This window comes from Caretta caretta, chromosome 6, assembly GCF_965140235.1.
Source record: "Caretta caretta isolate rCarCar2 chromosome 6, rCarCar1.hap1, whole genome shotgun sequence".
NCBI classification, from domain to species: Eukaryota; Metazoa; Chordata; order Testudines; family Cheloniidae; genus Caretta; species Caretta caretta.
This window is the reverse complement of record NC_134211.1, coordinates 98,494,823-98,519,141: the sequence shown is the minus strand read 5'-3', so window position 1 is coordinate 98,519,141 and position 24,319 is coordinate 98,494,823. Positions and strand designations below refer to the sequence as shown.

The 24,319-nt window shown below is 45.6% G+C and overlaps 1 protein-coding gene across 8 annotated transcripts in view; it reads left to right on the top strand.

Moving 5' to 3' along the window:
* The window catches only part of EML5 (EMAP like 5), a 295,572-nt gene that overhangs the window by 193,957 nt on the left and 77,296 nt on the right, over nt 1-24,319 (top strand). For all 8 annotated transcript variants that reach the window (XR_012669025.1, XM_048854106.2, XM_048854105.2 and 5 more), the window contains exons 21-25: nt 153-294; nt 10,556-10,708; nt 15,783-15,914; nt 16,555-16,643; nt 16,992-17,168. Coding sequence is in view for 7 of the 8 variants with exons in the window: in XM_048854106.2 (XP_048710063.1) it covers nt 153-294; nt 10,556-10,708; nt 15,783-15,914; nt 16,555-16,643; nt 16,992-17,168 (693 nt within the window). In the remaining variant the exon portion in view is untranslated. The remainder of the gene's footprint in view (nt 1-152; nt 295-10,555; nt 10,709-15,782; nt 15,915-16,554; nt 16,644-16,991; nt 17,169-24,319) is intronic.

Genomic DNA, 24,319 nt, shown 5'->3' with positions numbered 1-24,319 from the left:
ATTACTGAACCAAGAGTGTTTTCATTAGGAAGTTTTCTTTATCATCCAACAAAGATTTGCACATTCTCAGTATAGCTTTGTAGCTTCCTTGTGTATTTTTTTTTTTTCAGTTTTGGAAATAAAATTACCTGATGGATTTTTTTTTTTAACAGGGTCACATGGAAGGGGAAGTTTGGGGTCTAGCCACCCATCCTCATTTACCTATTTGTGCCACTGTAAGTGATGACAAAACCTTAAGAATATGGGATCTATCTCCTAGCCATTGTATGTTAGCTGTTCGCAAATTGAAAAAGGGTAAGATGCTAGTATGAAAAGAAATTGTAACTGAATTAAGTTAACACATATTCGCATTCTAAATCTTGCAAAGTCAAAATATTAAAATATAAAGTTTTCGCTAGTTCAAACAATTTCTGTGATAAGACATTACTGACTCAACAGATAAAAGCTTCAAGAAATATTTAAATCTAATAGTGTTTCATAAAATTGTTAACAATTAAAAGCCAGATAATTTAAAATAAAGGATGAAGCCCCAGCATTAAACCCACCATTTTTTATCTAGTACTGGTGGCATTTTAAACAATGGTTGATTTTATGTGTCGTATATATACTATGAAATTTTAGCTCATGGGTATTTTTAGATAAAATCACAGCATTGATGTTGAACGTCCTTTTTTGTTGTTGTTTAACATGATCATGACGTTATATAATTTTGTGAGGTTTTTTTGTTTTGTGATTGAAACTGGGGAGATGATCTGCCAGGAAGTGTATGAAAGCTGACAAAAAAATATCATAATAGCTCTCTGAACGGTGGTTGTTGTTATTATTTTATTTTATTTTATTATTAAGAAGAAAATTCCTAATTAATTAAATTGTAGAAGTACTCAAAGGCCCTAATCTGGAGAGGGGCTCCAATGTCCTAGGCACTGTGGAAGACATAATATTTTCCCAGAAGAGTTTATAATCTAATTTAACACAAGATGCAACAAGTGGGGGTAATAAACAATAGGAGGGAAGTACAGGGAGAATATGGTTAACTTTAAGGAGGATAGGTATAGTAGCTTTACAGACTAGTTCAGGGAGGTTGTTGCATGTGATGGTGTGGAAGAAAGAATGAAGATGCTTGTGGCAAAACCAGACAAGCAGGTGGAGCAAGGAAGGGGAGGATGATATAAGAACAGACAAGTAGAGACAGGCAGAGCTGTAGGATTTTAAAGGTGGGAGCAAGAAGTTGGAATTTGATACAGCAGAAAAGAGAGACCTAGGAGAGGGATTTAAAGAGGGGAGTGATGTGGGAAGAATAGGTAAGACTGATAGTCTTAGCAACTACTTATTGAATAGATGGTATGTGGGTTTCAACGAGGCCAGTGAGGAAGAAGTTGTCATAGTCAAAACAGGTAGGGATGAGGGCCTAGTTGAGTTTTGTGTGTGTGAACAGAGAAAAAAGCCTTGATTATAGGTGGAGATGGAAGTTGGCAGCCGGTATCAAGTGGTGTGCCCCAAGGGTCGGTCCTGGGGCCGGTTTTGTTCAATATCTTCATAAATGATCTGGAGGATGGTGTGGATTGCACTCTCAGCAAATTTGCGGATGATACTAAACTGGGAGGAGTGGTAGATACGCTGGAGGGGAGGGATAGGATACAGAAGGACCTAGACAAATTGGAGGATTGGGCCAAAAGAAATCTGATGAGGTTCAATAAGGATAAGTGCAGGGTCCTGCACTTAGGACGGAAGAACCCAATGCACAGCTACAGACTAGGGACCGAATGGCTAGGCAGCAGTTCTGCGGAAAAGGACCTAGGGGTGACAGTGGACGAGAAGCTGGATATGAGTCAGCAGTGTGCCCTTGTTGCCAAGAAGGCCAATGGCATTTTGGGATATATAAGTAGGGGCATAGCGAGCAGATCGAGGGACGTGATCGTTCCCCTCTATTCGACATTGGTGAGGCCTCATCTGGAGTACTGTGTCCAGTTTTGGGCCCCACACTTCAAGAAGGATGTGGATAAATTGGAGAGAGTCCAGCGAAGGGCAACAAAAATGATTAGGGGTCTGGAACATATGAGTTATGAGGAGAGGCTGAGGGAGCTGGGATTGTTTAGCCTGCAGAAGAGAAGAATGAGGGGGGATTTGATAGCTGTTTTCAACTACCTGAAAGGGGGTTCCAAAGAGGATGGCTCTAGACTGTTCTCAATGGTATCAGATGACAGAACGAGGAGTAATGGTCTCAAGTTACAGTGGGGGAGGTTTAGATTGGATATTAGGAAAAACTTTTTCACTATGAGGGTGGTGAAACACTGGAATGCGTTACCTAGGGAGGTGGTAGAATCTCCTTCCTTAGAGGTTTTTAAGGTCAGGCTTGACAAAGCCCTGGCTGGGATGATTTAACTGGGAATTGGTCCTGCTTTGAGCAGGGGGTTGGACTAGATGACCTTCTGGGGTCCCTTCCAACCCTTATATTCTATGATTCTATGATTCTAAGTGAATCCTATAGTTAAGGTTGCCATTATAAGAGTTTGTTTTCAATTGCATATAACTTTCCCAAAGTTTAACTGTTTAGGCTGAAATTTTCCATGCCAGGTGTATGCCTCAGGCTGAATTTGTTTTTTAAAGATTCAGTAAAAATGATGCTTTTGTTTCCTAGAACAAGGTAGAGAAATACATTGTTTTACTCATGTTTAAAAAACTCATAGTGTTTCCTTGAGAAGCTGCAGCACCTCCTTGCTTTAGAATAGGCACATGAAATTTAGCAGGAGTGTTGCCTTTGTGTCAGGATGTGTCCTCCCTGTAAAAATCCATCGAAACGTGGCTGAGTAACAAACCTCTGAAAATTACAGTTTGCACATGCTGAGTAGATATTGGTTAATGTTTAGCAACTAAATTCCCTGAAGATTATGCCTGTACTGGGTGCGTTCCATTTCAGGGCTGCAGGAGCTGAGTAGAAGTGCCCTTGCGAGTACGCCTCCCAATCAGTAGGGACCACTGTGGTGCCAGGCATCAGAAGTGAGATCATTCCCCTAGTATGGAGAAGGAGAAGGAATCAGCTGGGAATGCAGAGGGGTGAGGGATGGTGTGGGAGAGGCAGGCTGTGGCCTGTGGAAATGGGAAGAGGGGCAGAGATAGGTTGTGCGAGCAAGAAGTAGGGTGGGAAGGCAGAGGATATGTCTACACTACGAAATTAGGTTGAATTTATAGAAGTCGGTTTTGTAGAAAGCGTTTTTATACAGTTGATTGTGTGTCCCCACACAAATGCTCTAAGTGCATGTAGTCGGCGGAGTGTGTCCACAGTACCGAGGCAACTGTCGACTTCCGGAGTGTTGCACTGTGGGTGGCTATCCCACAGTTCCCGCAGTCTCCGCCACCCATTTGAATTCTGGGTAGAAATTCCAGTGCCTGATGGGGCTAAAACATTGTCGCGGGTGGTTCTGGGTACATATTGTCAGGCTCCCATTCCTTCCCTCCCTCCGTGAAAGCAAGGGCAGACAATCGTTTTGTGCCTTTTTTCTTGAGTTATCTGTGCAGACGCCATACCACGGCAAGCATGGAGCCCGCTCAGATCACTTTGGCAATTAGGAGCACATTAAACACCACATGCATTATCCAGCAGTATATGCAGCACCAGAACCTGAGAAAGTGATACCGGGCGAGTAGGCGACATCAGCGCGGTGACTTGAGTGATGAGGACATGGACACAGACTTCTCTCAAAGCATGGGCCCTGGCAATGTGGGCATCATGGTGCTAATGGGGCAGGTTCATGCGGTGGAACGCTGATTCTGGGCTTGGGAAAGAAGCACAGACTGGTGGGACCGCATAGTGTTGCAGGTCTGGGAAACTTTCGCATGCGTAAGGGCACTTCCATGGAACTTTGTGACTTGCTTTCCCCTGCCCTGAGGTGCAAGAATACCAAGATGAGAGCAGCCCTCACAGTTGAAACGTGAGTGGCAATAGCCCTGTGGAAGCTTGGAATGCCAGACAGCTACCGGTCAGTCGGGAATCAGTTTGGAATGGGCAAATCTACTGTGGGGGCTGCTGTGATGCAAGTAGCCAACGCAATCAAAGATCTGCTGATATCAAGGGTAGTGACCCTGGGAAATGTGCAGGTCCTAGTGGATGGCTTTGCTGCAATGGGATTCCCTAACTGTGGTGGGGCCATAGACGGAACCCATATCCCTATCTTGGCACCGGAGCACCAAGCCGGCGAGTACATAAACCGCAAGGGGTACTTTTTAATAGTGCTGCAAGCACTGGTGGATCACAACGGACGTTTCACCAACATTGATGTGAAATGGCCGGGAAAGATACATGATGCTTGCATCTTCAGGAACTCTGGTCTGTTTCAAAAGTTGCAGGAAGGGACTTTATTCCCAGACCAGAAAATAACCTCTGGGGATGTTGAAATGCCTATAGTTATCCTTGGGGACCCAGACTACCTCTTAATGCCATGGCTCATGAAGCCATACACAGGCAGCCTGGGCAGTAGTCAGGAGCTGTTCAACTACAGGATGAGCAAGTGCAGAATGGTGGTAGAATGTACATTTGGATGTTTAAAAGCGCGCTGGCGTAGTTTACTGACTCAGTTACACCTCAGCGAAACCAATATTCCCACTGTTATTACTGCTTGCTGTGCGCTCCACAATAGCTGTGAGAGTAAGGGGGAGAAGTTTATGGCGGTGTGGGAGGTTGAGGCAAATCGCCTGGCTGCTGGTTACGCACAGCCAGACACCAGGGTGGTTAGAAGAGCACAGGAGGGCGCGGTGCGCATCAGAGAAGCTTTGAAAACCAGTTTCATGACTGGACAGGCTACGGTGTGAAAGTTCTGTTTGTTTCTCTTTGATGAAACCCGCCCCGCCCCTTGGTTCACTCTACTTCCCTGTAAGCTAACCACCCTCCCCACCTCCCTTCGATCACCACTTGCAGAGGCAATAAAGTCATTGTTGCTTCACATTCATGCATTCTTTATTCATTCATCACACAAATAGGGGGATAGCTACCAAGGTAGCCCAGGAGGGGTGGTAGAGGAGAGAAGCACCAGGAGGGGTGGTGGAGGAGGGAAGGACAAGACCACACAGCACTTTAAAAGTTTAAAACTTTAAAACTTATTGAATGCCAGCCTTCTGTTGCTTGGGCAGTCCTCTGGGGTTGAGTGGCTGGGTGGCCGGAGGCCCCCCCACCGAATTCTTGGGCGTCTGGGTGAGGAGGCTATGGAACTTGGGGAGGAGGGTGGTTGGTTACACAGGGGCTGTAGCGGCAGTCTGTGCTCCTGCTGCCTTTCCTGCAGCTCAACCATACGCTGGAGCATATTGGTTTGATCCTCCAGCAGCCTCAGCATTGAATCCTGCCTCCTCTCATCACACTGCCGCCACCTTTCAGCTTCAGCCCTCTCTTCAGCCCGCCACCTCTCCTCCTGGTCATTTTGTGCTTTGCTGCACTCTGACATTGTCTGCCTCCACACATTCGTCTGTGCTCTGTCAGTGTGAGAGGACAGCATGAGCTCAGAGAACATTTCATCACGAGTGCGTTTTTTTCGCCTTCTAATCTTCGCTAGCCTCTGGGAAGGAGAAGATTCTGTGATCCTTGAAACACGTGCAGCTGGTGGAGAAAAAAAAGGGACAGTGATATTTAAAAAGGCACATTTTATAGAACAATGGATACACTCTTTCACGGTAAACCTTGCTGTTAACATTACATATATAGCACATGTGCTTTCGTTACAAGGTCGCATTTTGCCTCCCCCCAGCGCATGGCTAGTGCCTCCCCCCTCCCCGTGGCTAACAGTGGGGAACATTTCGGTTCAGCCACAGGTAAACAGCCCAGCAAGACAGGCACCTCTGAGTGTCCCCTTAAGAAAAGCACCCTATTTCAACCAGGTGACCATGAATGATATCACTCTCCTGAGGATAACACAGAGAGATAAAGAACGGATGTTGTTTGAACGCCAGCAAACATACACTGCAATGCTTTGTTCTACAATGATTCCCGAGTACGTGCTACTGGCCTGGAATGGTAAAGTGTCCTACCATGGTGGATGGAATAAGGCTGCCCTCCCCAGAAACCTTCTGCAAAGGCTTTGGGAGTATATTCAGGAGAGCCACGAATGCCAGGGCAAATTAATCATTAAACATGCTTGCTTTCAAACCATGTATAGTATTTTAAAAGGTACACTCATCAGAGGTCCCTTCTCTGCCTGGTGGCAGCCTTGGGTGGGTTCGGAGGTTACTAGCTCCAGGGCCAGGGTGAGAAACAGTTCCTGGCTGTCGGGAAAAATGGTTTCTCTGCTTGCTTGCTGTGAGCTATCTACAACCTCATCATCATCATCTTCCTCGTCCCCAAAACCTGCTTCCGTGTTGCCTCCATCTCCGTTGAAGGAGTCAAACAACATGGCTGGGGTAGTGGTGGCTGAACCCCCTAAAATGGCATGCAGCTCATCATAGAAGTGGCATGTCTGGGGCTTGGACCCGGAGCTGCCGTTCGCCTCTCTGGTTTTCTGGTAGGCTTGCCTCAGCTCCTTAAGTTTCATGCAGCACTGCTTTGGGTCCCTGTTATGGCCTCTGTCCTTCATGCCCTGGGAGATTTTGACAAATGTTTTGGCATTTCGAAAACTGGAATGGAGTTCTGATAGTACGGATTCCTCTCCCCATACAGCGATCAGATCCCGTACCTCCCGTTCAATCCATGCTGGAGCTCTTTTGTGATTCTGGGACTCCATCATGGTCACTTCTGCTGATGAGCTCTGCATGGTCACCTGCTGTTTGCCACACTGGCCAAACAGGAAAATGAAGTTCAAAAGTTCGCGGGCCTTTTCCTGTCTACCTGGCCAGTGCATCTGAGTTGAGAGTCCTGTCCAGAGCGGTCACAATGGAGCACTCTGGGATAGCTCCCGGAGGCCAATACTGTCTAATTGCGTCCACAGTACCCCAGTGTCGACCCAGCAAGGCCGATTTCAGCGCTAATCCCCTTGTCGGGGGTGGAGTAAGGAAATCGATTTTAAGAGCCCTTTAAGTAGAAAAAAAGGGCTTCGTCATGTGGACGGGTGCAGGGTTAAATCGATTTAACGCTGCTAAATTTGACCTCAACTCCTAGTGTAGACCAGGACAGAGTCAGGCTGCAGAGGCGAGGACGAGGGTCTGTGGGGACAGAGACTGGCTGTAGGAGGGAGGAGTAGGAACTAGGTAGAGAGAGACATACTGCTGGTGGGGGAATAGGTACAGAGTGGGGACAAGAAGCAGTCTACTGGAAGTTAATACTATAGGATTATACTATAGTTAATACTATAGAACTGCGGGCGGCAGGGACGTGCTGGCCACAGCTTCCGTTGGTCAGGAATGGCGAACTGCAGTCACTGGGAGCTGTGGGGGGCTGTGCCTGCCGATGGTCAACATAAACAAAATGTCTTGTGGCCCGCCAGCGGATTACCCTGATGGGCCGCGTGCCAAAGGTTGCCAACCCCTAGTTTAATGTATATAGTTTTTTTGCAAGTTGTGGTAGCGTGTATATCTAGTATATCTAGTTTTTATAATCAAAGGACTTTTCACCCCAGGGGCCGGGCACACTCCAGTTCCCAGGCTTCAAGCTTTGTGCCTCTTGTGGCAAACCTGTGCCAGTGAGTGACCCACACTCGAGTTGTTTAAAGGGTTTTGGGGAAACTCACTTTAAGGACAAGTGCAAAATCTGTCAAGACTTCAGACTCTGCACGAAGAAGGACTGAGACATCAGACTAAAGGCTATCCTCATGGAGCCACCCTCGAACCTGTCTCCTGGCACTAAGCTCTTTCCGGCACCATTCTCCATCCCTGGTACCACGAAGGAAACACAAAAAGCAGCACACCAAGAGAGGGTACTCACCGGTACAGAAGAGAGACAAGTGGGGAGAGGGAGTGAGACCCATGGCAGGCCGTTCTTCTACCCTTGGACCTGCGTCAGCACTGACAACGTCCACCAAGGGAATTGAGTCTGATGCAGGACCCTCCACTGACACCAGGGAGCCACCGTGGTATCAGTGGACTAACGGTGCCATCGACCCTTGAGGCTTATCGGGCAGGTAGGGAACTTCTCTCTGTTCTGGTCCCTCCAGCCCCACTGGGGAACCTACCAGTTCTGGCATCCAGAAGCAGGAGGGAACAAGGTGCATCAGGCGCCTTCCTGGCACTGAGTCCCCCAACATCATCCAAGGGCAAGCCCTACCTAATCCCGGCATCCTTCTGCCTGGCACACTACTAGTCCCCAGAGCCCCCACGCCATATGTGTGGGTACTGCTCCACCATGGTCACTGACAGAGGAATTCTCTTTGGATTCTGAAGGGGAGTCTTGTGTACCAAGAAAAGCCCACCATCGGTACCCAGCCTACGCCCCACCAAGCTTCACCGCTGGTCCCCCGGTGGGCGCCTGGCTAGCAGGTCACTGGCCGATGCAGTGGCCCTACTGGAACCCCTGGGGTTTCCCCGGTACCAGGGTCTGACTCCCACTGCTCCTACTTGGTGGCCTCTTGGAGACAGGCTACTGCTCCTTCCCACTCAGCCCAAGATTCAGACCCCAACACTGACCCCAGTACCAAAGCCCAGTGGATATAGTTGAGGCAGAAGGAGAGTAAGGAGTCCCTCCTCCGATGAAATCCTCCCCCTCATCCTCTCCAGATGAAACTGTTGCAGGTCCCAGCAGACTACTTCACCAGGACGATTTCAGGACCTTCTGAAGTGGGTCACTTCAAACCTGGGCTTGGAGATCCAGGAGCTCAAAGAGACATCACACACCCTTATTGGATGGAGCTGCTGCAGCCAGGATATCAAAGTAGTCCTGCTCATCAATGAGGCAATGATGGGACCAGTTAAGGCCCTATGGCAGATTCCTTCTTCTCTGGCCCCCCACTTCAAAGAGGGCAGAGAAGAAATATCTATTATGTGCTAGCAAGTAAGTTCAATTATCTGTACTCGCACCCTCCTCCATGGTCCCTGGTGGTGTTGGAGGTGAACAAAAGGGACAGGCGGGGCCAGTCAAGTGCTACCCCGAAATAAAAGGATGCTACTTCCTACCGTGTTATTCCTTGTGGCAGTCTGCACATCTTTGGGGTCTCCGTGTTCCTCTGTCGGTGCAACTCCCTGTTGCTCAGACCTCCCTTGGGCATCCACAGGGCATCTGCTTGGGCCTCAGTGCCTCTGACTTCCGCATTCTGGAGCGCCAATGGTTCCTGAGAAGCAGCTGGCAAGGAGCGTCCTTCCTTTCTGGCGGTCAACCCAGACTGAGCTGGGTTGCCCCCTCTTATAGTGGTGTTACACCTGAAGCATGCCCAGTAGGGATGCGGGAGGCGTGGCTTCCTCTGCCCAGAGTGAGGAGTTAACCTTTCCCCATCCAGTGCGAAATGAGTTCACCCCGTCAAAAGGTCCAAGATGATGCCATCCTTTGCAGTTTTGCAGTCAGCACATCCATGAACTCCAAGCCCACCTCCTGGTGTACTGCTTGTGAATCATCTAGCATGGAACAGACATGAGCAAGAACTCGAAGAAGAAAAAATGGTTTCTAACCTTCCAAAACTGTTCTTCGAGAGGTGTTGCTCATGTCCATTCCATGACCCACCTTCTTACCCCTCTGTTGGAGTTACTGGCAGGAAGGAACTGAGAGGGTGCATGGCTGGCGGCGCTCCTTATACCAGCGCATACAGACGCAGCTGCAGAGGGCGCTAGAGAAGACCCAACGGATACTACTAAGGGAAGAATCTCTGGCAACAAGTGCACATGGTGCACATACACTGGGCATGTAATGGACATGAGCAACACATCTGGAAGAACAATGGTTATGAAAGGTAAGTAACTTTTTTTTCAGTATTTTAGAAGCAAAAAGGAAGAATCCAGATTTGATGCAGAGGAAGTGATGGGAAAGGAAGAGTATTTTAGCTGCTGAATTCTGTACAGACAGAAGTGGTGGGGGCCAGAGAGGAAGAGATCAGGCCAGATGTAGTAGTCCAGGAAAGAGAACTCTGATATGCACCAGTGTTTGAGCAGTGAAATTAGAGGAGGAGCAGCACGTTTTAGAAATGTTAGAAGAAAATTCTGTGAAATCTGAAGAGAAGGAAAGAAAGGGCTAAGTATACAGTGTTCAGCATTATGCTGCATAGTTAAACTCCATATTGACAGATGAAAATATACTGTAACTGATGGCATGTGAAGAACCTTGCTGTACGCTTGGTATGAGGAGAGCATATTGTAGCAAACAACTGGCACCAACACCTACAGTCGTGAGCAACATAGAAATATGTAAAATAGTAACAATATTTATCTTTACACTGATCACTAATGTAAAATAAATATTGATAATAGTAAAAAAATTCAGATTGTACAAATAAATGTAATGCAAATGTGAAGTTGTACCTCTGCTTATCCAGTAACAGAATCTGTATACTTTCATGGAAGTGGGTCTGTATTATCTCTTGGTATTCTTTCTGAAAAAAAATGTGTGGTTTACAGAGGACTGCAGGACTAATCTTTCCTAATTTTTGGACAAATAGGTAAACCAGAAATGGAGAATATTTAATGAAAGAATAAGTAAATAGCTCCTGTGTGTCTCTTCCAGGGGGCAGATGTTGCTGCTTTTCTCCTGATGGAAAGGCATTGGCTGTAGGTCTCAATGATGGAAGTTTCTTGATGGTGAATGCAGACACTCTGGAGGATCTAGTCTCCTTCCACCACAGGAAGGATGTTATTTCAGAGATTCGATTTTCTCCTGGTGAGTGATCCATTAAGGTGATGATTATCAAATCCAGCTTGATAGAACTTCATATCTGTGGTAAAAATGCATACTGGGATTTTTGGTTTCTTCACTGAGAACACACTTGTGTTTCTCCATAAATGTATCAAATCAATTGCTGGAATGTGTTAAAGGAGGGTCACTTTTCAGATATAAAACCTTCATAGTGTTGCTTTCTTTATGCACACTATGGAAATTTGAAAGAAACAAATGGACATAAATCTTATTCTTCATCTCTTGTGGATCTCCTTCAAAAGAACGGGAAAATGAAGATTTGTTCTCCTGTTTTATATCTATCATTGGAATTAATATTATCGTTTGTTGCTTGGATGCATTATCACACTTTGGAGGTTAAAGGCAGGATTATCAGAAGAGCTCAGCTCATATTTAGGTACATAAATTTAAAGACTAGATTTTCAAGTGATTAGCTCCCATTGCAAATAACGAGAGCTGCTAAGTGTTGTGAGCGCTGGAAAATCTGGCCACTTGGATTAGGTAAAGGTCCCTGCAGGGCAGTCTCTGTGTGATATTTTACACTATGTATCTTCATGAAACTTTACTCATAGCTAAAGAGAGCAATTTATTTGAAGTATTATTAATGTTTTAGGGTCAGATTTTTAAAAGTGCTCAGCACTGCTGATTGGGGGCAGCTTTTTGGAAGAGCTCAGCTCCCATTTAGGAACCCAAATGTATAGCCCGAGGCATTAACAACACCTCACTGAAAGCAGTCTTGTTACCTATAGGCAAAGTTTGATGCAGATACATGGTGCAAAATATCACACAAATACTGCCCTGCTGTTACCTCAACCTTAATATTACACATGCCATCCTCTGTGAAGGAAAGAATGGTTGGATTTTCAAGTTTTCACTTCTGATTGTTCCTTAAAGGGGTTGTCTATGTCAGACTATGAGTATGTTTAGCCTTACAACCAGGTGTAAGCTAAAAATGAGGAGGTTAGTTAAACAGAAATTAAAGGGTTCAGTGAAAAAGTGAAATCTCTGTAAGCTGTGTGGAAACTTTTTAAAGATACAATATTAGAGGCTCAACTTAAATGTATACCCCAAATTAAAAAAACCTAGTAAGAGAACCAAAAAAGAGCCACCATGGCTAAACAACAAAGTAAAAGAAGCAGTGAGAGGCAAAAAGGCATCCTTTAAAAAGTAGAAGTTAAATCCTAGTGAGGAAAATAGAAAGGAGCATAAACACTGGCAAATGAAGTGTAAAAATACGATTAGGAAGACCAAAAAAGAATTTGAGGAACAGTTAGCCAAAGACTCAAAAAGTAATAGCAAATTTTTTTTAAGTACATCAGAAGCAGGAAGCCTGCTAAACAAATCAGTGGACCACTGGACAATCAAGGTGCTAAAAGAGCACTCAAGGACGATAAGGGCATTGTGGAGAAAATAAATTAATTCTTTGCATCGATCTTCACGGCTGAGGACGTGAGGGAGATTCCCAAACCTGAGCCATTCTTTTTAGGTGACAGATCTGAGGAACTGTCACAGATTGAGGTATCATTAGAGGAGGTTTTGGAACAAACTGATAAATTAAACAGCAATAAAGTCACCAGGACCAGATGTTATTCACCCAAGAGTTCTGAAGGAACTCAAATGTGAAATTGCAGAACTACTAACTGCAGTCTGTAACCTATCATTTAAATCAGCTTATGTACCAGATGACTGGAGGATAGCTAATGTGATGCCAATTTTTTAAAAGGGCTCCAGAGGTGATCCCAGCAATTACAGCCCAGCAAGCCTGACTTCAGTACCTGGCAAACTGGTTGAAACTATAGTAAAGAACAAAATTGTCAGACACATAGATGAATATATTTTGATGGGGGAAGAGTCAACATGGTTTTTGTAAAGGGAAATCATGCCTCACCAATCTATTAGAATTCTTTGAGGGGGTCAACAAGCATGTGGACCAAGGGGATCCAGTGGATATAGTGTACTTAAATTTTCAGAAAGCCTTTGACGAGGTCCCTCACCAAAGGCTCTTATGCAAAGTAAGCTGGCACGGGATAAGAGGGAAGTTGCTCTCATGGATTGGTAACTGGTTAAAAGATAGGAAACAAAGGGTAGGTATAAATGGTCAGTTTTCAGAATGGAAAGAGGTAAATAGTGGTGTCCCCCAAGGGTCTGTTCTGGGACCAGTCCTATTCAACTTTTTCATAAATGATCTGGAAAAAGGGGTGAACAGTGAAATGGCAAAATTGGCAGATGATACAAAATTACTAAAAAAGAAAAGGAGTACTTGTGGCACCTTAGAGACTAACCAATTTATTTGAGCATAAGCTGTAGCTCACGAAAGCTTATGCTCAAATAAATTGGTTAGTCTCTAAGGTGCCACAAGTACTCCTTTTCTTTTTGCGAATACAGACTAACACGGCTGTTACTCTGAAACCTAAAATTACTAAAGATAGTTAAGACCCAGGCAGATTGCGAAGAGCTATAAAAGGATCTCTCAAAACTGAGTGACTGGGCAACAAAATGGCAGATGAAAATTAATGTTGATAAATGCAAAGTAATGCACATTGGAAAGCATAATCCCAACTATACATATAAAATGATGGGGTCTAAATTAGCTGTTACCACTCAAGAAAGAGATCTTGGAGTCATTGTGGATAGTTCTCTGAAAACATCCACTCAATGTGCAGCAGCAGTCACAAAAGTGAACAGAATGCTAGGAATAATTAAGAAAGGGATAGATAATAGGACAGAAAATATCATGTTGCATCTATATAAATCCATGGTACGCCCACATCTTGAATACTGCGTGCAGATGTGGTTGCCCGATCTCAAAAAAGATATATTGGAATTGGAAAAGGTTCAGTAAAGGGCAACAAAAATGATTAGGGGTATGGAACGGCTTCCGTGTGAGGAGAGATTAATAAAATTGGGACTTTTCAGCTTGGAAAAGAGACGGCTAAGGGGAGATATGATTGAGGTCTATAAAATCATGACTGGTGTAGAGGAAATAGATAAGGAAGTATTGTTTACTACTTCTCATAACACAAGAACTAGAGGTCACCAAATGAAAATAATAGGCAGCATGTTTAAAACAAATAAAAGGAAGTATTTCTTCACACAACGCACAGTCAACCTGTGGAACTCCTTGCCAGAGAATGTTGTGAAGGCCAAGACCATAACAGGGTTCAAAAAAGAAGTAGAGAAATTCATGGAGGATAGGTCCATCGATGGCTATTAGCCTGGATGGGCAGGAATGGTGTCCCTAGCCTCTGTTTTCCCCAGCTGGGAATGAGCGACAGGGGATGGATCACTTGATGATTACCTGTTCTGTTCATTCCCTCTAGGGCACCTGGCACTGGCCACTGTCGGAAGACGGGATACTGGGCTAGACAGACCTTTGGTCTGACCCTCTAGGGCCATTCTTATGTTCTAATGTTTAGTGCAAACACTGCACACCCAGCTAGGAGGGGTATAACTAGCAGTGTAGACCAGTGGCTCTCAACCTTTCCAGACTACTGTACCCCTTTCAGAAGTCTGAATTGTCTTGCATACCCCAAGTTTCACCTTACTTAAAAACTACTTGCTTACAAAATCAGACATAAAAATACAAAAGTGTCACCGCAAATTGTTAGTATATAGGCCTGTCTCTTAGCCTGGGATAGAATTTTGAGTTGACTTTTTTATACTTTTATATCCTTACTAATATGTGTGAACAAAGACACTGTGTTTACTTCTGCCTAACCAGATGGGGTTTATAGCACAATGAGAAGAGAATTAAAGTGTTGCTGGATATGGCGGGAGTTTAATATATGAGCATACACTTGAAGACTGCCTTGACTCCTATATCAAGGCAAGGCCAAGCAACCAGCCAGGAGGGGCAAGATGGGATTGGGGGGAAGCATAAGAAATACTAAAAGCCAGAGAAAAGGTGACCCTGGCTGAAACATAAGAAATACTAAAAGCCAGAGAAAAGGTGACCCTGGCTGAAACATAACCTCACTGCTTACCCCCTCCCATGGGGTACAAAAGAGATGGTACCAAAGCACTCAGTCTCACGACCCTCCAAAATGGAACATTACCATAAATTGTAAGGGGTGGAACCAAGGTATACTACAGGTATAATTATGCCCCCTAAGAAAGGGGCGGGGGAAAAGGAAAGCTCGGCGGTGTACAGAGCTATGGATATGCTTGCTTGATTAACCCCAATAAACATAGCTTTGCCTGCACTTTGGACTATGGTCTTCTGCTTTCTGTCTGCTTGACAAGAACTAGGCATGGAGCGAGGAAAGCCCTAACGCACTGTTACTGAAAAATTGCTTATGTTCTCATTTTTACCATATAATTATAAAATAAATCAATTGGAATATAAATATTGCACATACATTTCAGGGTATAGTACATAGAACAGTATAAACAAGCCATTGTCTGTATAAAATTTTAATTTGTAGTGACATTGCTAGTGCTTTTTATATAGCCTGTTGTAAAATTAGGCAATATCCAAATGAATTGATGTAACCCCTGGAAGATCTCTGCAAACCCCTATTTGAGAACCACTGGTGTAGATGGTGAATCACTAATTCGGTGAGTAAAGTGGAGTGCATGCCTGAACCCCAGGATATATATACCCTACACTTGTGCTCTACATGCCCAAGCAGTGGCTCCCTGTGGCCCTGTCTACACTGCTCTTTTTAGCAGTGCAGTGTCTTGCTGCCTTCTCCTTGCCAGAACCTTTCTTCACCACATTGAAAGGCTCCAGCAGTGAGGAGCATCTGGAGCCTTTCACTGCCACATGTAGTTATGCACTGCAGTGAGTGTGGATGCAGCCTGCCTTTTCCTGCCACATGTAGCTACACATACCCTACATGCCACCACAAGTGTAGACAAGGTCTATGACATTTTTGGTTATTTTGTGACGTAGATGCTAATCTGTCAGGGGTTGGTTGTGGATCACTACATCTATTTCAGAAAGAGCTGGAAATTTAATTTAACTGAGATCCAAAAAGTGAAAGGGTAATAGCTTATCTACTTATGTTTAAAACACTGAAATGATTGAAAAATGTCTTATGTTCTAATATTATTTTAGGTGCTGGAAAATACTTAGCGGTGGCATCATGTGACAGCTTTGTAGACATCTACAATGTAATGAGCAGTAAGCGAGTGGGAATCTGCAAGGGTGCCTCCAGTTACATAACACACATGGACTGGGACATCAGAGGTAAGTAATAATCTGTGACTCTAAATGACAACTGCAAGATTAGATTATAGGTAAAATTTCTAAAAGAGCCTAAATCCTATTTTCAAAAGTGATTTAAGCATGTAGGAGCCTAAATTTCATTGGAAGTCAAAGGGTTATACTCTATGTTAACCTAAACATGCAGATCATGCTTCTTTTAATCTGGTACACCTAGAATGTGAATTTATGATGCCAATGGCAGATGCGTCCCTCACTTAAGGATGCTGATGTTATATGGGTAAAAATACCGAGCTAGATATCTGTTACCCCAATTTAGACACCTATAAAGAGTGCAATTTGATGAAGTAAGATAAAAGTTCTGTCCAGATTCTTATGTCTTACATGTAATGTATTGTTTGATTTCTACCTTCTGAGCAATGTACTGTTGCATCTTTTTTCCAAGAAAACAGATCCTTGCTTTGTCTTACACATGGAAGAATGACTTTTTTTTCTCAGGTAGTACTGAATACTAAACGCATGATTAATTTAAAAATGAATTAAGTGGAAACAAATAATTTGTGAGAAATGGTTAATAGAAAATTTCCAAATGGACATTTGTTCAGTGAAGTTGAATCTTCTAATTGGTGTTAACATACTGGCATGTAATTTATATATTTTACAGGGAAGCTTTTACAAGTCAACACTGGTGCTAAAGAGCAGCTGTTCTTTGAAGCTCCTCGTGGGAAAAGACAGACAATTCCCAATTTGGAGGTAGGGAAGTAACTCAGTTGCAAACCAAAGAACTACAGTATAAATTGCATCAATAGAGAATGAGGCTTAATACTACAATTCTTACCTGTCCTCTAGGAGAAAGCATCTGTTAGTTATTTACTGTTCTTTGCTGTACTTTAATTATACAGAATATTTTTGTAAACTTTTCATATAAATAATATCATTACCAGAATGCACACTTACATAAGGGATGTCTTCTCCTCCTCCTCATATAAATTACACATGTATCTAACTTTGGAAAACAGTATGTATATAAAATAATATATTTTGAAATAAAAAGCTTTTGTTTTGTTTGAGATCACATTGATGAAAAATTTTGTTTTGTAGGTTGAAAAAATTGGCTGGGCATCATGGACAAGTGTTTTGGGCTCTTGCTGTGAAGGAATCTGGCCAATAATTGGGGAAGTCACAGATGTAACTGCTTCCTGCCTCACCAGTGATAGTAAAGTCTTGGCCACAGGAGATGATTTTGGGTTTGTGAAACTTTTTCGATTCCCTGCTAAAGTAAGTAAGTTTCTAACTGTGGTATTAGAAGTTTGGTTAATGAAATTGCTTATGTCAACACTTACAAAAATTATCACTACATATAAGCATAATACTGCTCTTAAGTTTTTTGTCACCATGATCAGTAAAGGAAATAAGTATGACGTACCTTGTTGTGCATTAAACTGTGAAATATATTTATGCCATCATATAGTTCTCCAATTGTTAATATTGTATCATACAAGTGATGTCAGCAGTGCACATGCTTATAGTATTTTAACATGAAGTTTCACAACTGCTACACAGTACTAAATCTCTGTGGTTGATATTTTTATGCACAGTTCTCCTTCAAGTGCTTGCTCATGTCCATTCCAGTGTAGGTGTGTGCTCACCATGAGCACCGCTGCCGGAAAGTTTTTCCCTCAGTGGTAGCCATCGAATCAGCTCTTGTACCCCCAGGAGTCATGTGCTCATGGTACCAGTAGAAAGGGCCTTGCAGTGCCCTCAGTTCCTTCTTACTGCCCATGACAGTCACTGGAACTACTTCGTCCTTGTGTTCGCAAATATTCCTCAGTGGACTTTGTTTCTAACTTATTGTGTATAGTTACCATTATTATAATTAAGTTTTAATTGTTAGAACAGTTAGTTAGGTTAATGAACCCCACGTTGCAGGGTTAGTCACCGCCCGGCTCCGGGATATGCCTCAGTCTCTGGGGTTTAAGCCTTATGGTTCTTGCCACAAGCCTATGCCAGTGAGCGACCCCCATTCCAGCTGCATTAAGTGCCTGGGGGAAGCTCATGTGTGGGAGCGCTGCAATATCTGCAAGAACTTCATGCCCCGCACCAAAAAAGATGGGGACACAAGACTTAAGTTTATTCTCATGGAGGCAGCTCTCTGTCCTCCCTTGGAGCCAAGTCCCTCGGACTCAGCACCAAGTACTTCAGCTTCTGTCAGAAGTGTCCCAGCGACTATTAGGACTCAGCGCCGGTCTCCGTCCCGGGCACCGAAAGGACATTGCTTCTGCCTCTCGGGAGCCTCGTCACCGTCTGTCATCTCCAGGGCCAAAGAAGACCGTGCCGGCCAAGGACTCTCAGCACTGCTCTTCATCACCGGTGTCAAAAAAGATGGACAGTGGTCAATCCCCGACCCTGAGGTCACAGAGAGACTCTAGTAGAGTGCAACCCGTGCCAGGCCAGTCTGAGATCTCTAGAGCCTGCCTGGTAGCATTGACTTCTGCCCTGGAACAGGCACCATTGAGTCTGGCACCGATGGACTCCCTGGAGAGACACTGGATGCCTGGTGATAACTTCAACACCGGAGGCATTTGTGGCTATGAGAGACTTGCTCTCTTTTCCGGTACCGCCGTCCCCGTCAGTACAGGAGAAGTCAACGGTGGTACCAATAGGAAGATCTGCCACAGCACCAAGACTCCAAGTACCTTCAAATAGGAAACCGGCCATGATGGATTAGAACTGGTCTCCTCCTCCATTTCAGCACCATTCAGCACCAGCTGGGCACCAATCCATTGTGGTATCCGGGAATGGATTCTTTGGGGACAGACTCAGAGGCAGAGTCGTATGTCTCCCTCAGGAGTCGGCACCAAGTCTCCAGCCAGCAGTACCCGACAGTGGATGCAGGCCAGGCCTTTCTGTTTCTGGCATGGCCACCAGCACAGAGGCCCTTCTGGAATCCCTAGGCATTTCCCCCACCACAGGGATCACATTTCAGGAGATCATACTCCATGACCTCAGAGTCTATAGAGCCTCCTTCACTATTGGAGCAGGATCCAACTCCTGGTACTGAGGTTGGTACCGAATATCAGGACCTGGTACCACAGGACCCGTCCGGTGCTGAGGGCAAGGAACAGGGCTCCTAGCTGGTACAGGCATCCTCCTCTTCCTCCCCAGATGAGGCGGTCCCAGGAACAGAGATAGCACCCTCCCAAGATGATTACAGGGCATATAAGGAACTCCTTAAAAGAATGGCCCAAAACTTGGGGATCCTGGTAGAGGAGATCAGGAAGTCCTCCACACCCTAGTGGACTTCCTAATGGCATCGGGCCCTTCAAGAATGGCATTGCCATTAAATGATACCATTATGGACCCTATCAAGCCCTTATGGCAAACGCCAGCATCCCTTCAGCTGATGGCAAAGAGATTAGAAAAGAAATATTTTGTCCGGGCCAAACTGTTTGAGTTTCTTTACACCCGTCCCTCACCGAGTTCTTTTTGGTGGTGTCAGTGGCCAATGAGTGGGAACGGCAGGGTCAACAGAGACCAGCCCCAAGGCCAAGGATGCCAAGAAATTAGATCTCTTTGGCAGGAAGGTCTATTCAACCAGGGGACTCCAGCTCAGGATTGTGACTCAGCATGCACACTTGAGTTTAATCCCTGGGACTTTAATGACTCTAATCCCTGGGCTATTGTGGCAAAGTTTAAAGAACAGATACCACAGAAGTCCAAGCATGAGTTTGCAGCCATAGTGGAGGAAGGCAAGTCGGTTGTGAGAGCATTCCTGTAGGCAGCCTTGGACATGGCAGACTTGTCAGCCCGGTCCATGGCCTCTGCAGTCGCTATCCACAGAAGCTCTTGCTTCAAGCCTCCAGCCTACCACATGAGGTGCAACAGACCTCACGAGACCTTCTGTTTGAGGGGATGTCACTCTTCTCCCAGCAGACAGATTTAAAGCTGCAGAGCCTAAAGGACTCAAGGGTCACCCTAAAGTCCCTAGGAATGCATACACTGACTCCCTCAAGGAAGCAATACAAACCTCAGCCATCTGCTTGGTTCTTCCAGACTCCTGCCCAGCAGGACTACAGTAGGAGAATGAGTAGTGGTTTTAGGAGGAGACCTCCACCTCAATTCTTGTCTGTACCCATGTCTGACCCCCGCCCCCAACACTCGGTGGGGTCTATGCACGCCTTTTGATGTGACGCTTGGGGGCTTACCAGGCCAAAGCATGGATCCAGATTTCCCAGTTTTTGTGGACAGTTTATCCCACTTCTACTGGGCGTGGGCCTGCATTACCTCAGACCACTGGGTTCTACACACGATAGCACTCATATACACCCTCCTTCCCAACCTCCCCTCCTGTCCCTCTTCAGGGACCCTTCTCACAAGCTCCTTTTTATTCAAGAAGTGCAGTTGCTCCTAAGGTTGGGAGCTGTGGAGGAGCTTCCATGGGAGCTAAGGAGCCAGGGGTTCTACTCCAGTTATTTCCTAATCCTGAAGGCCAACAGCCATCTCAGATTGATTCTAGACCTGCGGAAGCTCAAGAAGTTCATGAAGAGACTGAAATTCCACATGGTCTCCTTGGCCTCTATCACCCCCTCCCTGGATCCAGGGGACTGGTAAGCCACCCTCGATTTGAAGGATTCTTATTTTCATATTGCAGTCTTTCAGGGACACAGAAGGTTCCTCAGATTCATCGTGAATCATGTGCACTACCAGTTTTCAGTGCTCCCATTCAGCCTGTCAGTGGTCCCTTGGGTGTTCACGAAGTGCATGGCAGTCATCGCAGCCTTCCTGGGGAAACAAGGGGTTCAGGTCTACCCTTACCTCGATGACTGACTGATCAAAGGTTGGACCAAGGTCCAGGTGGAGACAAATGTAAAGCTAATACAGTCAACTTTCCAGGACTTGGGCCTGTTAATAAACACCCAGAAGTCTATCCTTTCCCTAGTTTAAAGGATAGAATGTATTGGGGTGATCCTCGACTTGGTCCAAGCCAGAGCCTTCTTCCCAGAAGCCTGGTTCCAAGAACTAGGGGCACTCATGGAAAGCCTCCAGATTCACCCCATCACCAGGACAAAGTTCCTAAAGCTCCTGGGCCACATGGCATCATGCACCTATGTGTTGCAGCAAGTGAGACTACAGCTCAGATCTCTTCAGGCTTGGTTGGCATCGGCATATGAACCGGGCCAACGCCACTTGGACACGGTAGTCACACTTCCCCCATCAGTGATTGCTTCCTTTCTTCTCTGGCTGAACCCACTGGCAGTGTATGCTGGAGTCCCATTCTTGAGACCCCATCTGTCAGTGTCTCTCATCACAGACAGTTTGGTGATGGGCTGGGGAGCTTACCCCTCAGAACTCAGGTCTTCTGGTCTCCAGAGGAGTTCGTGTTACACATCAGTGTCAGGGAGCACAGTGCGGTTTGCCTAGCCTACCAGGCATTCCAAAACCACTTGGAGGGCAAGTGCATGTCGATCCTCACAGACAACATGACAGCTATGTTTTATATAAACAGGCTGGGTGGGGTGTGCTCCTCTCACTTGTGGGAATTAAGCATAGCCCACTTGATCTATCTCGAGGCCTCCTATCTGCTGGGCTCACAGAATGAGCAGCAGCTCACCTCAGGAGATCCTTCTGCAGTCATCACAAGTAGTTCATCCATCCAGACATTGTGAAACACATCTTCCAGAAGTTGGGGACTCTCCACATCAACCTGTTCATGATGAGGCACAACAGGACGTGTCTTCAGTTCTGCTCCTTCCTCAGCCACTGCCCGAGGTCACTCACAGACTCTTTTCTCCTTCCTTGGACAGACTACCTCTTCTGTGCGTTTCCTCCCATCCCTCTCATACACAAGGTATTGCTATAGATCAGAAGGGACAGGACACGCCTTATCCTGATAACCCGGGCTTGGCCACATTGGCACTGGTTCACCACCCTCCTGGACCTCTTGGTGGAAACGCCATTCCATCTGCCTTCATTTCCAGACCTGATCTCCCAGGACCATGGCCATCTACCTCATCCAAACCTCAAGTCCCTTCATCTCATGGCCTGGAAGCTCCATTAGTGAACCCCATAGAGCTAGCATGCTCAGGACAGCTCGTGAGTTGTTTTTAGGGAGCAGAAAACCCTCCACTAGAGCCACTTACCTGGCAAAGTGGAAAAGATTCTTGCTTTGGTCTGCACTGAAGGATATTTCTCCTACACAGTGAACATTGCCTTTCATTTTGTACTACTTTCTCTACTTGAAACAACAAGGCCTATCTGTGTCATCTATCAGGGTCCAACTAGTGGCAATCTTGGCTTTTCACCCATGGATGAATGGGTGTTCTGTTTTCTTGAACTCCATCTGTGATTATTTCCTCGAAGACCTGGAGAGATTATACCCCCTGGTACAATAGCTTCTCCCCCAGGACCTCAACCTGGTGTTGGCGTGGCTGACAGGACTCCCATTTGAACCGCTGGCAACGTGCTTTCTGCTCTGCCTATCCTGGAAGGTAGCATTCCTGGTGGCCATTACTAGAGACCTGCGTGGATACAAAAATTTTGTATCCGCATCCAATCTGCAAAAATTGTCTGCAGGTATCCATGGATTTGCAGGGCTCTACTAACAACTCCACAGGTCACCGTGCATGAGTGACACAGGGCTGTGCCAAGTCCCAACGCCTAAACACCTCCCACTTCTCCCCAGAGACCTCCTGCCCTGACACCCATTCCACCCTCACCATACCGCCTTCCCCGCTCTGGGCAGGGAGGCTACAATCGTGGGCCTTCATATGCAGCACCATACACAGCTCCAGTGTGGGGCTCGGACACCCCTACGCAGCTGCGGTGGCTCTAACGCATGCAGGCCCAGCCAGAACAGACAGCGGCGACAACTACTCTCATTACATCGCTCATCATTGCTGCTCGCTAGTTCAAGGTACAACCACACCTCTTTCAAAATGGTGCTTGGCTCACTCTCTTCTGGGAGTTGTTTACTTTCTCCAGCCAAGCAAGCTGGTGACTGCAACTTCCAGAATGCCCAGCGGGCTATTGCCACGTATCGCAGCCCACTGCTGTGATTGAGAGAGCCGACCTAGAGCCTGAGGACTGGGTGACAGCTGCTTCGTTTGGGTGACTGTGTGCTGCTGAGCCTTATGCAGATACAAAATTTGCATCCAAGCTGCGATCCGCAAAAATGGTCCACGGAAATAAAGCGGATATACTTGGATTTGCAGGGGTCTAGCCATTATGTCTGCCAGAAGGATCTCAGAAATCCTAGCCCTTACATCGGAGCCACCTTATATGGTCTTCTTCAAGGACAAGGTTCAATTGCAGCCACATCCCACCTTCCTTCAAAAGGTGATCTCGCAATTCCACAGAAACCAGTATGTCTTCTTTCCAGCCTTCTGTCTGAAGCCACCTGCCAACAATGAGGAACAGAGACTCCTCTTGCTGGATGTCAGATGTGCACTAACCTTCTATTTAGAAAGGACTAAATCATTTCAAAAATCTACACAGCTTTTGGTGGCCATTGCAGACAGAATGAAAGGCCTTCCAGTCTCAGCCCAGAGAATCTCATCATGGATCACTTCCTGTATCCACACATGCTATGACCTGGCAAAGGGGCCTGCTCCTCCTGCCCTAATCGCACATTCTACCAGGGCTCAAGCATCTTCGGTGGCATTTGTAGCTCAAGTTCCTATCCAGGAAACCTGTAGAGCAGCAACATGATCATCAGTCTATACCTTTGCATCTCACTATGCCATCACCCAGCAGGGTAGAGACAACACGGGTTTTGGCCCAGAGGTATTACAACAGCATGCCAGTGAACTCCAAACCCTCCACCTGCACAACTGCTTGGGAATCACCTACATGAATGGACATGAGCAAGCACTCAAAAAAGAAAAAATGGTTACTAACCTTCCGTAACTGTTGTTCTTCGAGATACATTGCTCATGTCCATTCCAAACCCTGCCCCCGCCTGCCCGTCTGTCAGAGTTAGACAGCAAGAGGGAATTGAGGTGCTAGCACGGCCCTTTTTTACCAGTATCATGAGCATGCGATTCCAGGGAGCACCAGAGCTGACCCGACAGATACCACTTAGGTAAAAGCTTTCCAGTGGTGGTGCTCAGGGCAAGCACACACATACACTGGAATGGACATGAGCAACATATCTCAAAGAGCAACAGTTATGGAAGGTTAGTAACCAGGTTTTTTTATATTTAATTCAAACATTTGGCTTTTTCCTTCCTTACTAAAATCAATAGTTGGTGAAAGATTCTTGAACACTAATGCAATAAATTATTGAAAAAGATATATTAGAATTGGAAAAGGTACAGAGAAGGGCAACAAAAATGATTAGGCATATGGAACAGCTTCCATATGAGAGATTTTAAAAAGACTGGGACAGTTCAGCTTAGAAAAGATATGACTAAGGGGAGATATGATAGAGG